Here is a 21,301-nt window from a genome sequence, read left to right on the forward strand (position 1 = left end):
GAGATTTTCAATGATTGATTTGATTTCCAATATTTGCAATTTTTGAGGGAAAAAGTAGATTCACTCAAATACAAGGTTCAAAAAGTTTAAGTAACATCATAAGCTGCTAAAAAGTAGTAGTAAGTGAAAATAAAAAGCTGAATGAGTTGCAAGCTCAATTTAAGGACACAAATGATATTCACCAAGAAGCATACACACATTTGCAAAGTTTGAAGAAAAACTTGTTTGAGGAGGTATGATCTATAAACTATGCATGGAAATATTTACAATAGATGGCTTGGAATATATGTATGATATACCGATGTTCTAATGACATATTGGAAGTTTGCCATGAGTTCCATGTAAAGATATGTGACTACTATACAAGAATACCATCAAAACTTGATAAAATTGATGCACATCCACTCTGTTGATTTTCTTCGGTCAAGTTTGATAATTCTAATAGTAGGATTAGATTTCTCTTAGAGAAAAAAATATCAAGATCGATTGCTTCTCAAGATTAGCACCTTTCACTTGGAAATTGATTATGCACACTTTCGATATCATTATAAAAATTCCTTCATTAAGTCAAGTGTTATCTTAGCAATGAAGTCATATATAAAAATTAAAATAATATGGGTTTTTTTTTCTTTGAATAATAAATAATAAAATTTACTTATCTAGACACATTCTTTTCAATTAGACACCATTTTATGTAAAGAAGAAATTAGCAATGAAGTCATATATAAAAATTAAAATAATATGGGTTTTTTTTTCTTTGAATAATAAATAATAAAATTTACTTATCTAGACACATTCTTTTCAATTAGACACCATTTTATGTAAAGAAGAAATTATGGTCTTCTTGTCACTTTTTACTTCTTTTTAAGTTATGTCATAAATGCGAACTTTGGCTTCTTAAATATCTAGTGATGGAAAGAGTGTGATCCCAGATGTCTACAAGGTTCCATACAAGATCGGAGTATTTTTTAGACTGCCTGTAGTGGTTCCTTGGTAATCAAAGTTGTTGTTTACAGATATGTAATCTATAAATATCATCAAGTAGGGATTAAATATTGACCTACGAAAAAAGTAATAATTAAATTTTAGTAGGTTGCAGCCACTAGAAAAGCCAAATGGATGTAATTTTCTGTTGGCATTGGTAGCAGCTTCTTAGCTACACCTTTTTTTGTGCACACTGCCCTACAAACAAGATTAGATTCATAATTTAGTCAGCAGCTTATAAAGTGGTTTGATTCTATCTTTTCAAAAGGGGAATTTTTTTTATTATTTTTCATTTGAAATGTCTGAGATTGTTCGATATTAAACTCCACCTGATATTTATAGTTTAATCTTGAGAACCTGCAAATCCAGAGGCTATTAAATTTGCAAAAGGACGTCAGCTGCCTTTGTAAGTAATCTGTTACTTATTTCACTTAATACTATTACACTCGTTTTCCTTATCACAACCCATTCTTTGCAAATGTTGATCCTGTTGATGTTGCTAGAATTCTCATAGGGCTGAAATCTAAAACTACTTCAGGTAAATCATAACCCTTTAATCATATAATTAAAGTTTATCTTTCTTTGCAACCACTATTTTTTTTTTTTTGGTTTCACATCCTAGTTGGTATTTATTGTGATAATTGCAGTTGTTGTGCTTTCAACGACTTTTACTACAGTTGAAACTAGGCTGAATGCTTGTACTAAAGGAATGGGCCTCAGCTGCTCTAGGGTTAGTGATATAACATCAGTATTCATTCTTCAAGAATGTATATGGTTGTTGTTTTGGAATTTTGAAATTACTTAGCATCAGACAATTTCTATCTTGGGATTTGGATTGGGAATGAATATTAGAGTAATACAGGTGATGCACGTTGAGGGATGAAAGAAGGATGCGTTGCATCCTAGAGTTCTTTGGAACAATTAAAGGATTTTGCAAATAACTTTGGACTTATTTGCAATGTTCTAGATTTTTGAATAATTCATAGAATACATTGGGGTTCTTATTTATTTATTTATTTTGGTCCATCAAAAACTTCAGGAACGTTGAGGGTGAATTGTCTAACTGTACTCTTTATCTCTCTGGTCATAACACACATGATTTGGTACTTTTTTGCGGGCCTTCCACAACAGTAAAGCATATGGTGGCTTGCAGTACTAATCTTATAGTATATATATTCTCTCTCTTGCAGATACATATTGTCCATCTGAAGCGATATATATATCAATTATATCACATTTGTGCTTCAGATGCTGATAATCTATTTCTTAGATATTCCACAAGAGTGAGTACTGGTAATATATTTTACACTGTTTCTAAACTACCAGTAATTATGCGTGTTCTAATATGTCTTCAGGCCATCTTACCATACCCCTAAGCCCAGAGAAGTTTGCCCAGCCCTCATATGCAATAGGTGTGTACCACGGCCTTCTGCTTGCATTATAATCTTAGAAGTGTCTTCTCAACATGCAAAATTATTTCAGATTTAGGTTGGCGTGGAGAGCAATGGAAAGGGAGTATATGGTGTGCTAGCTACTTCCATTTGAGGCCGGTGCAATTGATTTTGACAATCCAGGAACAAATGGTCAGCACAGCTTTTACCAACTATAATAATTCACCAGGTAACTTGATCTTCTATTATATTGAGGAAAATAGGTTAATCTAATATAATTTGTACCCTTGAAACTGGTCCGGGACTGCAAAATTTCAGTTGTTCTGTACATGTAATTTTGTAACCCTACTACATAACTCGGCTTTTACTATCTAAAATACATCAAAAGCAAAAACTGGTTACATTGAATCCTTGTAGAAATTTCAAGTTATTTGAGGATTTTCATATACCTCATCCCCTAGAACTTCTCTGTTCTTGTGATTTTCTTGCTTTTACCTGTTATTTTTATTGATCTTGTGCATGTGTTGTGTTGTTATAGTGTTTCAAAGATGAAGTTATCTCTTTAATAGTTTGAAAACAATTCCAACTTGTAAGAGGATGATCTACACATGTTAAGTTTCATAGGTATGCCATATCTTGATATGTAATCTTATGTGGGTCTATTTCCATGAGCATGTCTGCTAATTGAATTTGAGCTAGATCCTACCTAAATCCTAATGGATTTAGTTTGCTAGGTTTGTATTCTTGTGATGGAGAAAATGGTAATATCGTTACTTCTTTGGCAAAAAGTCCAATGATCCATGAGAAATTAAAACTCTGTTAGTGCATTGTTTCTTGCCTTGGGTGGTTTTTTTGTCTTCATATTATTCATGTGAAAAGCATATTGAAAATTATCATTCTTTTTTCTTTGGTAAAATCACGCAATACCTACTTTCCATTCAGTTTAGACCTTGAATTGCTCCTCATCTCGGAGGAATATGGATTTGAGTGTAAGCTTGAATTCATCTTCCAATGTTCAAACTCATCTTCTTGGAACTTTATTGGACTTTTATCGGTGTTGTGAAGAGTCAGCAACCTGTGTACTCGAAAGGTATGTGACCCCAAGAAATGGATATTAATTTCTGATAATCTGCTGTTTGCATTTATGGTGCTCCAACATTTCATTACATAAGTCTTGATTGAACTTGATTTGCAGATGAAGTGGTGAGTAACCACGACACTCCAGTTTCTTGCAGACTCTTGAACAATTGTAAAATGAGAATGTTCCCCAGCATCTTATTCCTCACGAGGTAGTGTCCTTTCAGTCTATATGATGAAATCTTCTGTCAACAATTAAGCTTTGTGGGCCTTAATGATTGCATTTTCTTTCACAGAACTTCTCTAGAAACCGGCCATCTCTGATCCTTCTGCTTCGATCACTGGTTTCTTATAGTATTTAACAAGTTCAAGATTTTTTACACCTTTTGCATTCTTTAGTGAGCCATCTTGTTCATGCTGATAAATTATTAGAAGTGTTCATGGAGTTTGGATTATTCCATGGTTATCAGAATCTTCTAGAATCTGTCAAGGGTTGGAAATATTTTTTAGGCCCAAATGTCATGAATTTCACCATTGAATTAATGAGCCTGAAGCGTTGTATTTACTATGCCATTTTGTTATTATAGGCTGTGGGAAATTGGCCTTCAAAGACATGGGATCAGGCTAGAAACATACCACTGACATATTTAGCATGCATTGCTTCATGAAACCATTTCTCGGCTGCCTGATAGCAAAAACTGAAAAGCCCACAAAACCTGCTACTGGAGCTGTCAGATCAGCACCTGTTTCTGGGAGGGATCAATGAGATTGAAGTGAAGAGAAGACGAACATAAGCAAACAAAAATGAAAGAGGAGTTGGCCAGGAAGGTAGGGAGATTGAGAAAGGAAGAAGAAGCCGCCGTGTTGAAGGAGCAAAGTGAGTTGGAGGAGAAAGCCAAAGCTAAGGAGGCGCTGGAAAGGGAAAAATGAAATACTGAAAAGGCCAATCCCTTTGTGAGTGCTGCCACCTTAATTTTCCTGATAAAACCATAATAATGAATGTTTAAACACTGGGATTAGACATAAGTTTGGCATTCATATATGGGGAACATGTTGCTTGTCAATTGTCAATTATCAATAGTTTGTCATTCATACAGGAGAGACAAAGAAAATATAGTTTGTCATTCATATGACAAAATATGGTCATTTGTATATCAATATAACCTTAACAGGTAAATCATCAACCATTACTAGTTTATCAAGGATTGTATTTAGTCATGTATGGGGTGGATATTTTGATTATAAGGCAAGCATTCAGGGCAATACCACCCACCTTTCACATTTTCAACTGAATTATGAGTTTGATTACAAGTTTGGTTCCTTTCATGAGTTAGCTAGCCATGACATCTTGCAAGAAAGGATCATGGCTGCATTCAGCTTTGAAAGAGATTAATTACTGATTGGGTGTCTCTACCTCCCTCAAGATTAGTGGAAATTGTTATCTAGAGATGACCTAATGTATTTACTAAGGAAGATGTGAGTTCAATTTTTTTGCTGTCTTTATTAACAAAAAAAATTTAATATCACAAATACCAAAGATGGAAAGGAAGAAGCGAACATAGAAAACTTGTTAAATTGATGGATGAGATGAGGAATAAAAATTTTTATAGGACAAAAGACTTGAAAATAACAAAAATTTTAACAATTTTAGCAAGTTTGGACTCAACATCATTGTGTTCATTCCATAATAATATCAATTTTGTGTAATCCATTTAGTAAACAAATTATCTTTGGACTTGAGTGTTCAACCTCTTCCAAACAACTCAACCTATTTGCTTAATTATGTAATAATGACCTATTATCACATAACTACCTATTTAATTATTAAATAGGTAAATTATTAATTATATTGATATCACATAGGTAAATTATTAAATAAATAAAATAATTAAAATAAAATTTTATATATTTCAAAAATGATACAAATTTGAAATATTTTATGATAAAAAATTCAATAAAATTCTAAACAAGTGTAAAACTAAAAGTTAAAAACAATTAAAAGCATTTTCAAAATAATATTTTATAAATTGAACATGTTAAATCAGTTGTATAAGTGGTGTGGTATTCTCTGCCTAATAAACGAGTCATATTCACTCAAATCACTATAATGTAATAATTAAATAATTTGTATTTAGGTTAAGTAAATTTTTGTTATTTCTTATTACAACATGACTCCAAACTAACAACATTTACATGTTCAATTGAGCCTATACAAAATTAATTGATCAATAATAATACTAATAACAATAGAAGCATAATTGTAGCAACTAACTCAAAATAAGGCTCTTTAGGAGACGATGAGCCAATCATCCTATATTAGAACTAAAGTAGAATCATCATCTCAACAAATAAATATAGAGTGGGAAAAGAATAAAACACAAGTAAATGATTCATCTTGACAAAAAAAATAACTTGATGGTGGAAGCAAAGGTTTACAAGATGTCCCATAGGTAAGAACAATTAAATTGAAACTAAAATATATAAAAGAAATGGATTCCATGGTTTAAAGGTCCAACAATAAAAGGTATTAGAGGTAGCTACCCATTGACTTTCTCTTTAAATTTAATTCTACCCCTCAATAGACTTACAAAAGTCTTTATTTAAATAATCAGGATACGCAAATATTAGGATGAAATAATTCTAAAACATATCATATAATAATTTTAATATACATATAACCTAGCATAACATAATCATAATAGCATCTTAAAAAGGTATAGATGTAAAAACATATAATCATAGGTCTAAACATATTTGTAGTCAATCTTTTGACCATACACAAGCCTACAACAATTTAATATCAAGGCAATTAGATGAATCATCAAACATGTAGATTATTCATTTTGATTATTAAACTCAAATGAATAAAACATTAATTGGTTATGTTAATCATCCTAAGAATTGATGAATGCTTACGTAATTAGCCCTACATATATCCTTATTTATAAAAAATTCTATTAGACACTAGCACAATATGAAATCTAAATAGTGAAGTGCAAACAATAGTATTATTATTTAAACAAACATGAAGACAATTTACTCTATAAAAGTGTTATAAGTTCTTTGTATATCCCATGTTTCTATTATACAACTTAATCATTTTGCATTTTAACAGTAACAATTTTGTCACAAAGTTTTAATGCTCACTGCCATCAGTGAGAACTTGACTTTTAGTCCAGAAAATGCAGGATATTCAAAAAGTTGGTGATAAGTGAATGGCCCACATAGAAAAACTAAAATAAATAACAATTTTTTTATTATAATATCTAAACTTAAACTAAGAAAGATAAGACAAGTTCTAAGGTTGAGTGGATTAAAAACCTCTTAACAGATATCCTTTCATAAATGAAACTAGTACCACCTATATTTATGCATTGTGATAGTCAAGTTGCAATAGTCAAGGTTGAAAACAAGATATATACCGGAAAAAATAAACATATATGCCTAAGGCACAATAGTATGCAACAACTAGTTGAGAAAGAGATCATATCCATAGATTTCATGAGATCAGAGTTGAATTTGGTTAATCCTCTACTAAAATCACCAAATAGAAAATTAGTGGAAGAAACATCAAGAAGGGATGAGGCTTATGCCTAATATAAAGTTATGAGCAATGATAACCCAACTTACATGAATAGAGATCCTAGTAAGTAGGCTCATATGGATAATAATAAGTTACTTATTGACTATGTTGTACACCATTAGTTATTTATATACAAGAGTTCATCCTATGATGTACGAATGGTGCATATTTTCTAACATTTGAGAATGAGTACATACTCTTAATGAGTACCATATCTCTTATGAGTGGTGTTGTGGACTTACATTTTTCATGTGTCTCCACTTGTCGGCGAAACTCGCTTTTTGATGGTGAAATATCTCAAAGGGTTCTTGAAGCTAAATCTAAGTGGAATCACCATAAATAAGATTTTATTTGTATTCATTATGAGTTATGAATTGCCTCTTAAGAGTAACTATCAGTGTCACAACTTTCGTGGAGTTTAACCTCATTGCTTTATAACCTACACTTTAGTTCCTTTACCTTTATTTTCTATTACTTTCCAAAAAATCCCAACTCATTTCTCACATTATAACCTCTAGAACTTCATTACCTTACCAATTTCTTCATTCTCTTTCATTAATGAGGAAAGCATAATACACTAATCAAACCTTCTTATGACATCTTCTCCTAGGTCATATTAATCTAGATAGGATTTAAAGACAAATTAAGTTTGGATCATTACACTCTTTGATTCTAGAAGACTTATCAACCTTTGAATCCTGTATAGAAGGTAAAATAATGAAGACACCCTTTATTGTTAAAGGACTAAGAGCCAAATAATATTGTTTGAAGTTGGTGCATACTAACGTGTGTAGGTCTTTTAATGTACATTCATCTGAAGTGAATGAATATTTCATCACCTATACTAATAATTAATCTTAGTATGGTTATGTTTACTTTATGTATAGAAAAAATCTTAGTACGGTTATGTTCAAGGAATTTAAGGTGGAATAAAAAAAGTGATTAGGTAAACATCTCCAGGCACTTCGATCAAATTAAGATGGTGAGTATATGTCGAGTGAGTTTGATTCTTTCTTAAAGGAGTATGAGATTATATATCAATTAAGTGTTGTTACAAATCTATAGACTCTATAACATAATGGATTAGTGGAAAGAAGACATTGAACTCTAATGGACATGGCGAGATCAATGATAAATTTCTTAACACTCCCTGCATCCTTTTGGGGATCTATCTTAGAAACTGTAGAATATCTTTTTAACCTAGTTCATTCTAAATCAATACATTTGGCCCCCATAAAAATGTGGACAAGACGTAAGTGTAATTTACACCATGTTTGCATATGGGGGTGTCCAACACATGTGCTAAAGCCAAAGGTAGATAAGTTGGAATCAAGGTTAGAAGTTTATTTGTTTGTAAGATATCCAAAAGGAACAAAGGGTTACTAATTTTACAGGTAGGTCAACCAAAAAGTATTTGTTAGTACAAATGTCAAATTTTTAAAAGAAGATTGTATGATAAATAATAAGTTTAGAAATGATGTTGATTAGAGAGCTCTAGAAGATAGTCTCACAATATTGTAGGATATTATGGATCCAATACTACCTCCACTTATCATTCCTAATAGCTCTATTACATGAGTGTCTTGTCATAGTGGAAGGGTTGTTTCACAACCAAACTAATTTTATGTATTTACAAGAGTCCTTTTTGACAATTCTAGTAGAACATGAGATCAATCTCATAGATTATGATGAAGGCTTGAGTGATATGGATGTTCATATGTGGAAATGAGCTATGAAGGCATAGTTAAAATCTATGCATTTTAATAAAAGTTTGGAAACTTGTAGAAGCACCTGAAGGGGTAGAACCCATAGGGTGCAAGTGGGTCTACAAGGGAAAGAAAGGAATATATGGAAAAGTTGAGATGTATAAAGCTAGGCTTATAATAAAGGATTATAGTTAGAAACCTAGTTTGGACTATAAGAAGGCCTTTTCGTTGGTAACCATGCTCAAGTCCATCACAATGCTCTTATCTATTATGGCACATCTCGATTTTGAAACATGACAGATAGATGTCAAGACAACATTCTCGAATATGCTCAATGAAAGATATTCAATGCCAACCACCTAAAGAATAAAGAAGAAATGTGTTTAAAATTTGTTTTGTCTAGCCACCTTCCTCTTGCAATTTTATACTTCCTTCACACTAATCAAAAAAGTTGGGCCCAAATATCCTAGCCTGGTACCATAATATTAATGGAAAAAAAATCAATTATAGATTCTTTCATATTTTCTAATAAGCAGTGGTTTCCATATGTGCCAAATAGTTTTTCGTTCATAGACTTCAGTCCTTCAATGAAATCAAGATTTATAATTTTGAAATTCTATTAGCAATAATGAAAGTACAAGACTGGATATGCTATTTTCAATAGCAAAATAAATACTAAAATTAGGGAAAGAAGATTTAAATAATTATAAATTTTCCTGAAATCTTCATAAGCATTAGCAAAGAGGAAAGTAAAGTTGTTATGTAAGAAAATATGGATAAAAGATAACCAAGAACCTTATTTAAGATGAATATTATTGCAAAATAGTATATGGAGAAAATTCACTTGGAGTTATCTCTAATTGGCATCGCTATTCAAATTTTGTAAATCAGTATTACTATTAATTTTCAATTTTAATAAGTATATGAAATAATTAACTTTCAACAAAGGTGGAAAGGAAAATAACCTATGTACTTTACACTTCACTTGAGCAAGTGGGAACCACCTATTGACTAAAATATTCAGCAACTTGTCTACTTTAATCAATTTGTACAATGACAACAAAGAAAATTCTTAACTTGGTCGGGCGTCTACTTTAAAGCTTTTTCACTAGAACCACTTTGGAAAAAGAAATATTTGGCTTTTGAAAAAACGAGAACATGTAAGATTATGCTAGATTGAAAGATAGTGTTCTCTTCCAAATTCTCTTCTTGTAATTTTGTTACAATCTAACCATGGCTTCCACTAGCAATCCCAAGAGACTCCATAATTTTTGTTCTTGTAATTTACTATTTACTATATATATATTGAAGAAAAATACAAAATAATACTATAAAAATGCAAAGAAAAGATAGTTGGTTGTCTAATAAGGGAAAATAATAGGAAAAAAAGTAAAATGTGAAAAAAAAAAAAGAAAAGTAAAAAAATGCTTCAAGAGTGAAATTAATAATTGAGGTAGACCGTAGACCTTGATTCTTTGTCTTGTGGTCCCCCTGTTATTGAATGGAAAAGGGATGTAGCCAATTAAAATAATTGAGAGTAAAGAGAGGGGCATCTCACCATTCTCGTCCAAATTGAGAGAAAAGCAAAGTCACGGGGCATCCAAAGACTTTATTTTATTTTATTTTATTTTATTTTTTTTTTCAAATTTTGTACTTTGAGAATAGTTGTAAAAGAAATGCAATTGAGAATAGTGATAGTACTTTGAGAAGTCTTTCTTCCCTGCAAAAAAAAAGAAAAAAAAAAGAAAAAAAAAATCAGGCCCAGAATGGGGGAGCCCGCCACCAGTGGGCAAAAAAAAAGAGCCAAGGGGTAAAAAAAAAAAAAAAAGAGGGGAATGAGGGAGTGGGGAGCTCTGGCCGTGAGTTGAGTGTCGGGCAAAAAAAAAAAAAATCAGGCCCAGAATGGGAGAGCCCGCCACCAGTGGGAATAGCAAAAAAAAGAGCCAAGGGGTAAAAAAAAAAGAGGGGAATGAGGGAGGGGGTGGTGGTGGTGGTGGGCACGGAACCTTGCCTTGGGAACGGGGGAGATGCTAATAAAAAATAGAAAAAAAATTGATGATGAAGAGTTGGTTGCTAATAAAAAATGGAAAAAAAATGATGAAAGGGGCGGGCATGGAACCTTGCCTTGGGAATGGGGGGAGATGCTAATAAAGATGTTAATAAAAAATGATGAAGAGTTGGTTGCTTTGGTGGGGGGGAGATGGGAGATGCTAATAAAAAATGGAAAAAAAACGATGAAGAGTAGAAATGAAGAGTAGAAATGGTGGGGGTAACAGGGGGTAGGTAGGGGAGAGAGAGGAGAGAGAAACGAAGAAAATAAAAGGAAAATGAAAAAAATAAATAAATACAAATAAAATATAATATAATAATAAAAATAAAAATAAAATAAAATACAAAAACTCAAAAATTAAAAGATGAATAGACTTAAAATAACACATATATATCGAGATTTAAAATTAAATTCAAAATTAATATAAAAATAAAATTAGAACAAATTTTAAGGTCTAATCAAAGCATTTGATTAAAATTTGGATTTTATTTAAAATGATAAGAAAATATTTTTCATGTGAAAATTTATTTAATTTGAAAATAAACGATGTAATGTCTTTTATTATGGATTAGCATTTTTTTTATAACTTTTAAAAATGTAAAAGATAATAATAAAATAAGAAATAATCAATAAATTAAAAAAATAAAATAAATGATCGTTGAATGGCTCACCACAAAATGTTTTTTTACCATGTGTCATATGACTAATTGGATTATTTTTTCTCCTTTTAGTAAAACAAACTTTTAAAATCAATAAAAAATAAAATAAGACATAGAGGAAAATAGCTAAAGAAGAAAAAAATTCAAAATAATGCACTAAAAATACAAAGAGAAGAGGGTTGATTGTTGAATAAAAAAAAATTTAAAAAAAGGAAAAAAGCTTCAATACTCTTTGAATCCACTGTTAGTGAATGCCAAAAGGGATACATCATACACGCAATCAGAAATAATTGAGAGAAAAAGGATAGCCACGAGGACCCTTTATTTTTTCCTTTTTCCAAAGTCTGCAGTAGCAATTTTAATGGGATGCAGTTGTAAAGGAAATCAGAAAAAACACGGAGAGTGCAATTAATAATTGAGGCAGGACTTTGACTCTCGTGAACCCCCCCACTCTCACTCAATGCTAAAGGGTTACAGGCTTACAGCCAATCTAAGATAATTGAGACAGAAGAACCAGACATCCTCATCACCATCGTCTCAGACTCTCAGCATTTAAAGACCCCTTTCTTTTTTCTTCTTCCAAATTCTGTTCTTGTAATTTTGTTACAATCCAACCATGGCTTCCACTAGCAATCCCAAGAGACTCCATAATTTCTGTTCTTGTAATCTACTATTTACTATATATATATTGAAAAAAATACAAAATAATACTATAAAAATGCAAAGAAAAGATAGTTGGTTGTCGAATAAGGGAAAATAAAAGGAAAAAAGTAAAATGTGAAAAAAAAAAGGAGTAAAAAAATGCTTCAAGATTGAAATTAATAATTGAGGTAGACCGTAGACCTTGATTCTTTGTCTTGTGGGCCCCCCTGTATTGAATAGAAAATGGATGTAGCCAATCAAAATAATTGAGAGTAAAGAGAGGGGCATCTCACCACTCTCGTCCAAATTGAGAGAAAAGCAAAGTCACGGGGCATCAAAGACTTTATTTTATTTTATTTTTTTCCAAATTTTGTACTTTGAGAATAGTTGTAAAAGAAATGTAATTGAGAATAGTGATAGTACTTTGAGAAGTCTTTCTTCCCTGAAAATTTTATAAAGATGTTGTTTAACCATTTGAATTTGACAAATTTTTGTTAAAAAAGAAAATAAAAGAAAAGAAATGATGCTTTAGCTATCTATTATCATATCAACTCCTAGGAAATAAAAGAAAAGAAAAAAAAAATTATAAGAATACAAAAAGAAAGATATTGGATATTGAATGCCCAAAAGAGAAAAAAATAAAATGGTAGGATGTAAAGAAAAGAGTCAGAAAAAGCTTCACAATTGCAATTAATAATTGAGGTACGACTTCGACTTTTGTGAACCCCCCACTGTCACTCAATGCTAAAGGGTTACAGCTAAGCAAAGGAACGGGACATCCTCATCACCATTGAAAGGTTGATTTATTGATGGGTAGAGAAAAGCATAGCCACGACCCACGAGGACCCTTTATTTTTCCTTTTTCCGAAGTCTGTAGTACCAATTTTAATGGGGTACAGTTGTAAAGGAAATCAGAGAAAACATGGAGAGTGCAATTAATAATTGAGGGCAGGACTTTGACTCTTGTCAACCCCCCACTCTCACTCAATGCCAAAGGGTTACAGGCTTACAGCCAATCAAAGATAATTGAGACAGAAGAACCAGACATCCTCATCACCATCGTCTCAGACTCTCAGCATTCAAAGACCCCTTTCTTTTTTCTTCTTCCAAATTCTGTTCTTGTAATTTTGTTACAATCTAACCATGGCTTCCACTAGCAATCCCAAGAGACTCCATAATTTCTGTTCTTGTAATTTACTATTTACTATATATATATTGAAGAAAAATACAAAATAATACTATAAAAATGCAAAGAAAAGATAGTTGGTTGTCGAATAAGGGAAAATAAAAGGAAAAAAGTAAAATGTGAAAAAAAAAAAGAGAGTAAAAAAATGCTTCAAGAGTGAAATTAATAATTGACGTAGACCGTAGACCTTGATTCTTTGTCTTGTGGGCCCCCTATATTGAATGGAAAATGGATGTAGCCAATCAAAATAATTGAGAGTAAAGAGAGGGGCATCTCACCACTCTCGTCCAAATTGAGAGAAAAGCAAAGTTACGGGGCATCCAAAGACATTATTTTATTTTATTTTATTTTTTTCCAAATTTTGTACTATGAGAATAGTTGTAAAAGAAATGCAATTGAGAATAGTGATAGTACTTTGAGAAGTCTTTTTTCCCTGCAAATTTTATAAAGATGTTGTTCAACCATTTGAATCTGACAAATTTTTGTTAAAAAAGAAAGGAAAAGAAAAGAAATGATGCTTTAGCTATCTATTATCATATCAACTCCTAGGAAATAAAAGAAACAAAAAAAAAAAAATGTTCTTAGAATGCAAAAAGAAGATATTGGATATTGAATGCCCAAAAGAGAAAAAAATAAAATGGTAAGATGTAAAGAAAAGAGTCAGAAAAAGCTTCAGAATTGCAATTAATAATTGAGGTACGACTTGGACTTTTGTGAACCCTCACTGTTAATGCTAAAGGGTTACAGCTAAGGAAAGGATAAATGGGAGAGAAGAACAGGACATCCTCACCACCATCGTCTTAGCATCAAAGACCCTCTTTTTTCTTCTTCCAAATTCTGTTCTTGTAATTTTGTTACAATCCAACCATGGCTTCCACTAGCAATTCTAAGATAACCTTTTGGAGGTACGATGTGTTCTTGAGTTTCAGAGGCAAGGATACCCGCAAGAACTTTACTAGTCATCTCTTTAGGGCTTTGGATCGTGCCAACATTAAAACCTTTATAGATGATGAAGAACTTCGAAAGGGAGAAGAGATTGCACCCGAGCTCCTAAGAGCTATTGAAGGATCAAGGATTGCCCTTATTGTCTTCTCGAAAAACTATGCTGATTCCAAGTGGTGCTTGGATGAACTCGTCAAGATCATGGAGTGCGAGAAAGAAAAGGGACAAAAGGTTTTTCCTATTTTCTATCATGTGGAGCCGTCTGAAGTCAGGAAACAGACTGGGATTTATGGAGAAGCATTTAACAATCACGAAAGAAATGCAGACGAGGAGAAGAAGAAGAAGATAGAGCAGTGGCGGACTGCCTTAAGGAAAGCCGGTAATTTGGGTGGATTTCCTCTGCAGGATAGGTAATCCCTACTTCACTTTTTCCATTTCCGTTTATTTTCATTCTTCTTAATAAATAAAATATATATGATTGCATATATCAATCAAAATCCATTTTTAAGAAGTAGACATTAATATGTTTGATTTCTTGGAAAGTAATAAGAAGAGTTAAAAAAAAAAAATTTAAAAATTTAAAAAATTTGATTTTCTTATATTTAATGTATTATTAAAAAATATGAAAGAAAATAAAAATATAATTAAAATACATTGTAAAAATATATATAATTAGTTTATAATTAAAATAATCTTAGAAAATCTATAGTAGTTGTTCTGGGCTCATTCAGGCCCAACAGGTAATCCCTATTTCACTTTTTCCATTTCCAATTTTCTGTCGGTTTATTTTCATTCTTGTTAATAAATAAAATATTTATGATTACATTTATCAATCAAAATCCATTTTTAAGTAGTAGACATTAATATGTTCGATTTCTTGGAAAGTAATAAGAAAGAGTAAAAAAAAAAAAAAATTAAAAAAAAAATTGACTTTCTCACATTTAATTTATTATTAAAATTATAAAAGGAAATCAAATATAATTAAAATATATCGAAAAAATATATATTTGCCTACAATTGGGATAATATTAGAAAATCTATAGTAGCTGTTGTGGGCTCATTTAGGCCCAGTATTAAAAAAATAAAATAAAATAATTATGCCAAATGCCAAGTTTTGAATTGTTAAAAATCATTAAGATTCCAAAATATTCTTCCTTTCTAATCAATCCATCTCAGCCATAATTTCTATCAATTAAATTGTTAAAATTGGTTATTTATATGCTTTGTAAATTTGGAGATAATCTGAGATGATTATTTAAAATATTGTAATACTACCCTAAATTTTTTTGGACCCTCTTATGGGACCCTTAACTTTTTCAATTTTAGAGGAATTTTCTATTACTAAAATAATTTTCTCATGTTCTTTGTGCACTACATGAGTTTACATTTCTTGTTTACTTAATATTGTTTGTTCCTCTATATTTGCAAGTTGATTATTAAATTTATTTACCTTTTAATCTAATGTTTGTATCTCGTTTTATTCTAATTATCCCATGACATCTGGATAATCTCTTCTTAAGACCTTGACATGACATAATGAAATTTTATTTAAACATGCAATTCAACACATTTTTAATTTAATTGCACCGAACTAAAGATCATTCTATAATTTCCATTTACTTCATCTTTGTTTTCTTTGACAATTGATTGTAGCTCACTGCATGTTTTATTGTACTTTATAATGGACAGATCTGAGTCAGAGTTTATTGAAGAAATCATTGGTCAGATTCGAAGATTAATTCCTAAGTGGGTACATGTTGGTAAGAACATTGTTGGAAAGGATGAAAAGTTGAAAGAAGTGAAGTTATTGATAGATGCCCAATCAAATAAAGTGAGTATGGTTGGGATTTATGGGACTGGTGGGATTGGTAAAACTACCATTGCCAAGGTTGTTTACAATGATATGTTAGATCAATTTAAACGTCACAGCTTTCTTGAAAATGTGAGAGAGAAATCTAAAGATGATCGTGGTTTGCTTGAATTACAAGAAAAACTTCTTTGTGATATCCTAATGGAGAAAGATCTGAAGTTGAGTAATATTGGTGAAGGAATAGAAACGATAGAGAGTAAGTGTTGCGTTGAAAAGGTTCTTATTGTTCTTGATGATGTAGATTGTAAAAGACAACTAGAATTCTTAGCTCCTAACTCTGACTGTTTTCATCAAGGAAGCATAATCATTGTGACCACGAGAGATAAACGTTGCCTAGATGTATATGAGTCGTATTCATCATATGAGCCTAAGGTATTAGCACGTGAGCAAGCTAAGGAACTCTTTTGTTGGAAAGCCTTCAAGCAAGACCATCCCATAGAAAATTTTGTGGACCTCTCTAATCGTATACTGGATTATGCTAAAGACCTTCCATTGGCTCTTGTAGTTTTGGGTTCTTTTCTCTTTCGAAGGGATGTAGATGAATGGGAAAGCACATTGGATAAACTCAAAACAAACCCTCTCGAGGATATTCAAAAGGTACTCCAGATAAGTTATGATGGACTAGATGATAAATGCAAGAAGTTGTTTCTTGATATTGCATGCTTCTTCAAAGATGAGGATGAAAAAATGGTTACAAGAATACTAGAAGGTTGCAAATTCCATCCCAAGATTGGACTAAGAATTCTTGGTGAGAGGTGTCTTATTTCTATAGAGGACAACACTATAAGGATGCATGACTTGTTACAAGAAATGGGTTGGGCAATTGTTCGCCAAAATGATCCAGAACATCCTGAAGAATGGAGCAGATTATGGGAATTACAAGATATTGAAAATGTATTACCACAAAATATGGTAAGAGAAAAATACAAGATTTAACTATGCATCTTATAATTTTAGTGAATCCCTATGCATCTTATACTGCTTATTCTCAATCCTTATTTTCAGGGGACAGAAAATATTGAGGGGATTTTCATAAATCAGTCTCACGATACAGGAAACCGTATGCAACTTACTGCTGAAACTTTCAAAAAGATGAATCGACTTAGATTGCTCAAAGTCACATCTAATCCGACAGTGCAGCTTTCCCAAGACTTTGAATTGCCTTGTCATGATTTAGTATATTTTCATTGGGGTGGCTACCCTTTAGAATCTTTGCCATCAAATTTTCATGCAGACAATCTTGTTGAACTCGACCTCTGGTTCAGCAACATAAAACATTTTTGGGAAGGAAACATGGTATTGCTGTTATTTAGTTATATTTTTGCTCTAAACTAATTTTAAAGTCTTTTGAAGTTTACTTATTGAAACAAATTTTCTTCTGTTACAGCCTGCTAAAAAGTTAAAAGTCATTAATCTTATGTATTCCAAGCATCTGGTTGATATTTCAAGCATCTCAAGTGTGCCAAATTTGGAGATTTTAATTCTAGAAGGTTGTACAACGTTACTCAAGTGTTTCACCCATGCTTCAATGTTATTATTAGAGTCACTACCTAACTGTTTTCTTGAATATAATAGGGTGCATAAGGCTTGAGAGTCTTCCAAGGAACCTTCATAAGCTGGAATGCCTTCAAACACTCTCTTGTAAGTACTGTTCAAACTTAAAAAGTTTTCCGGAGATCGAGGAAGAAATGAGAAGTCTAAGAAAGCTTGATTTAAGTCAGACAGGTATAACGGAATTACCATCATCAATCGGGAATCTAAATGGGCTTGAAGACTTAGACTTAAGTTTTTGCAGTAATCTTTTGAGTCTTCCGGACAGTATTTATAGTTTGAGCTCTCTTCGAACTCTTTTATTGGGATTCTGTTCAAAACTGAAGGGCTTTCCAGATATCAATATTGGAAGTCTAAAAGCTCTTGAATATTTGGATTTGTCACAGTGTGAGAACCTTGAGAGTCTTTCGAACAGTATTGGTGGTTTGAGCTCTCTTCAAACTCTTTTATTGAAAGGCTGTATAAAACTGAAGGGCTTTCCAGATATCAATATTGGAAGTCTAAAAGCTCTTGAATTGTTAGATTTCTCATGTTGCAGAAACCTTGAGAGTCTTCCGGACAGTATTTATAGTTTGAGCTCTCTTCGAACTCTTTTATTGGGATTCTGTTCAAAATTGAAGGGCTTTCCAGATATCAATATTGGAAGTCTAAAAGCTCTTGAATATTTGGATTTGTCAGAGTGTGAGAACCTTGAGAGTCTTCCGAACAGTATTGGTGGTTTGAGCTCTCTTCAAACTCTTTTATTGGAACAGTGTTCAAAACTGAAGGGCTTTCCAGATATCAATATTGGAAGTCTAAAAGCTCTTGAATCGTTAGATTTCTCACGTTGCAGAAACCTTGAGAGTCTTCCCATGAGCATTTACAATTTGAGCTCTCTCAAAAGTTTGAAGGTTTCAAATTGTCCAAAACTCAAGGAAATGTTAGAGATGAAACTAGGGATTGATCCATTCCCCTGGCTATGTTCACCTGTAACCTGTCACATTTCAAATTCAAAAATAATCTGGGATGATGGTTTTTCCTCATTAGAAGCATTAAACCCACAGTGCCTCCTGTCATCACTGGTAGAATTATCTGTAAGAAAGTTTTATGGCATGGAAAAAGACATCCTCAGTGGCAGTTTCCACCTATCCTCATTGCAAATATTATCTCTAGGGAACTTCCCTAGCATGGCAGAAGGAATCCTCGATAAGATTTTCCATCTATCTTCATTGGTAAAATTATCTCTTACTAAATGCAAGCTAAAGGAAGAAGGAATCCCCAGTGATATTCGGAACCTATCTCCACTGCAACAATTATCTCTACGTGACTGCAATCTAACGGAAGGAAAGATCCTCAATCATATTTGCCATCTAACATCCTTGGAAGAATTATATCTGGGTTGGAACCATTTTAGTAGCATTCCTGCTGGCATCCGTCGACTTTCCAATCTAAAAGCCCTTGACTTGAGTCACTGCAAGAACCTTCAACAAATTCCGGAGCTTCCATCAAGTCTACGATTTTTAGATGCGCACTGTTCGGATGGTATTTCATCAAGCCCCTGGCTTCTACCTATTATTCATTCTATGGTCAATTGCTTCAAATCAGAAATTGAGGTATGATTCTCATGCCATGTTCCTTTTTCTTTTGTACCCATTGGATTTACATGGTGCTTTTGTGCAGGTGGGCGTGGTTATTAATCGTTATTCTTCCTTCTTGGGCAATGGAATTGGTATTGTTATTCCTAGAAGTAGTGGAATTCTAGAGTGGATAACGAATCGGAATATGGGAAGGAATGAAGTAACAATAGAGCTCCCTCCGAATTGGTATGAAAATGGTGACTTGTGGGGATTTGCTTTATGCTGTGTTTATGTTGCACCTGCCTATGAATCTCAGTATGAATCAGGTCATATATCTGAGGATGACAGTGAACTTGACGGTGAACCAGAGTTCCATTGTGATTTGAGAATCAAAGGAAATAATCAATCAGAATACTTGGGTTCTTTCTATCTCTGTTCTCGCTGTGTTAAATATGATGTATCAGATATGCAGTGGGTGATATGTTATCCCAAGTTAGCTATTGAGAAAAGTTATCACACCAATCAATGGACACGCATCGAGGCTTCATTTTATGGGTATGATGCCCAAGTGAAAGAGTGCCGAATCCGTCTTGTATACACAGTAGATTATGAACAGAAGCATCCAACAATGGCACAACGCAGTACTTCTCATGGGAATTTTGGTGACCATGGATTAGAAAGAGAAGCTTTACTACTCTTAGATACTAATAGTAAAGCTCACAATAAAAGGAATCCCACAGAACAGAGCCTAGGAGAGGAGTCACACCATAAAAGATTCAGAGAAACCCAAGACTGATCCCAAGTATCAGGCTCAACCACACTCGCATCACTGATGTTCTCTTTACTGGTAATTCATCTTCTTTTCTCTTTCTAATTCAAAGGTCAGAAATTTTTTTATCGTGTTTCTCCTTTTTATTTGTTTTTTTCCCCAAGAAAAACAAATCTTTGAGGCTATCACCCATGGGCGCAAACTTCAATAATACAGCTCCCAAGTTTGTTTTTCTCTCTCTCCAACCGTCTCTCCCTAGATTTTTCTGCATTTTCTTCAAACTCATATTTCCATATGAAATTCAATTACCTTCGAGCATTTCAATCCCTGTAGCTACTGTCCGAATCATTTCTAGGGTTTCTTTTTTCTGGAAGTTTGTAATGTTATTGATTTATGACTTGATGTTTGGGGATGTTTTGGGTGGCTTGTTCACTTTTTTATAGCGGTGATTTATGGAACCAGAGTTTCTTAGCAGGAAATGGAATGCGTGTGTTTTAGGATATTGGCGATATTTGCTTGTGCCCTGTTTGGTTGCTGAGAAAGAGTGGAAGGAGGATGGAGAATTAAATAATTTTCAATCTAATCAATGAGAAACTAGATCGTGTATTTGGGGCATTGGAGTTATTTGTTCTGGATTTGTGAATAATTTATAGAATACATTGGGTGTTTTTTTTTTTGGTCCATCAAAAACTTCAAGAACTTTGAGGGTGAATAATGTATGACTCTACTCTTCTCTATCTCTCTGGTCATAGCACACGTATGATTTGGTGCTTTTTTGCAGTACTAATCTTACATTATATTCTCTGTTTTGCAATCATTTGGTACTTTTTGTCCCAACCAAGGATAGCTCTGTGCAAGCAGTCTCGACGGTGGAACAAGTAAAACAAATGGTACCTGCTGACGCTGAGAGGGCAGATGATAAATTGGTGCGGAAGGTGGTCAACCAAAAGAATCAGACAGCAAAAACTAAAAATCCCATGAAGCCTGCTACTGAAGCAGTCTCAGCACCTGTTTCTAGGAGGGGTGAGATTGAAGTGACTGAAGAAAAGGAGGATCAGCAAACAAAGAAGGAAGAGGAGTTGGCCAGGAAGGTAGAGGAATTGAGAAGTGAAGAAGAAGCAGCCATGTTGAAGGAGCAAAGTCCGTTGGAGGAGAAAGCCAACGTTAAGGAGGCACTGGAAACGAAACAAGGAACTGCAGAAAAGGCCAATTTCTCTTGAGTGCTGCCACCTTTTCAGGATACAGCCATAATAATGGATGTTAAAAGCAGTCTAACTCTACATACTTCCTTGCATTATACTAGTCATTGAAGATTCAGGATCATTATTTCAGACA

At 32.9% G+C, this 21,301-nt stretch overlaps 1 protein-coding gene across 2 annotated transcripts; it reads left to right on the top strand.

Moving 5' to 3' along the window:
- Nucleotides 1-14,006: 14,006 nt before the first annotated feature.
- On the top strand, nt 14,007-21,301 carry LOC117906491 (disease resistance protein RPV1-like). Of its 2 annotated transcripts, none has more exons than XM_034819517.1 (7): nt 14,007-14,630; nt 15,910-17,002; nt 17,096-17,386; nt 17,478-17,580; nt 17,666-19,233; nt 19,301-20,044; nt 20,809-21,301. In XM_034819517.1, exons 1-6 carry the CDS (start codon nt 14,146-14,148, stop codon nt 19,991-19,993), a joined length of 4,233 nt encoding a protein of 1,410 aa, XP_034675408.1. In that variant the 5' UTR covers nt 14,007-14,145; the 3' UTR covers nt 19,994-20,044; nt 20,809-21,301. The 2 variants fall into 2 exon arrangements, with proteins under 2 accessions (XP_034675408.1, XP_034675407.1); XM_034819516.1 differs by having other exon boundaries at nt 20,814-21,301.

The sequence above is a fragment of the Vitis riparia genome, chromosome 18, assembly GCF_004353265.1.
Source record: "Vitis riparia cultivar Riparia Gloire de Montpellier isolate 1030 chromosome 18, EGFV_Vit.rip_1.0, whole genome shotgun sequence".
Taxonomy (NCBI): domain Eukaryota; kingdom Viridiplantae; phylum Streptophyta; class Magnoliopsida; order Vitales; family Vitaceae; genus Vitis; species Vitis riparia.

Bases quoted from the DNA above. Each gene is read 5' to 3' on its own strand.
- LOC117906491 (XM_034819517.1), top strand. From the start codon at position 14,146: ATGGCTTCCACTAGCAATTCTAAGATAACCTTTTGGAGGTACGATGTG. The intron at 17,003-17,095 runs GTAAGAGAAAAA...CCTTATTTTCAG, and splicing joins ATGTATTACCACAAAATATG to GGGACAGAAAATATTGAGGG. The intron at 17,387-17,477 runs GTATTGCTGTTA...CTTCTGTTACAG, and splicing joins ATTTTTGGGAAGGAAACATG to CCTGCTAAAAAGTTAAAAGT.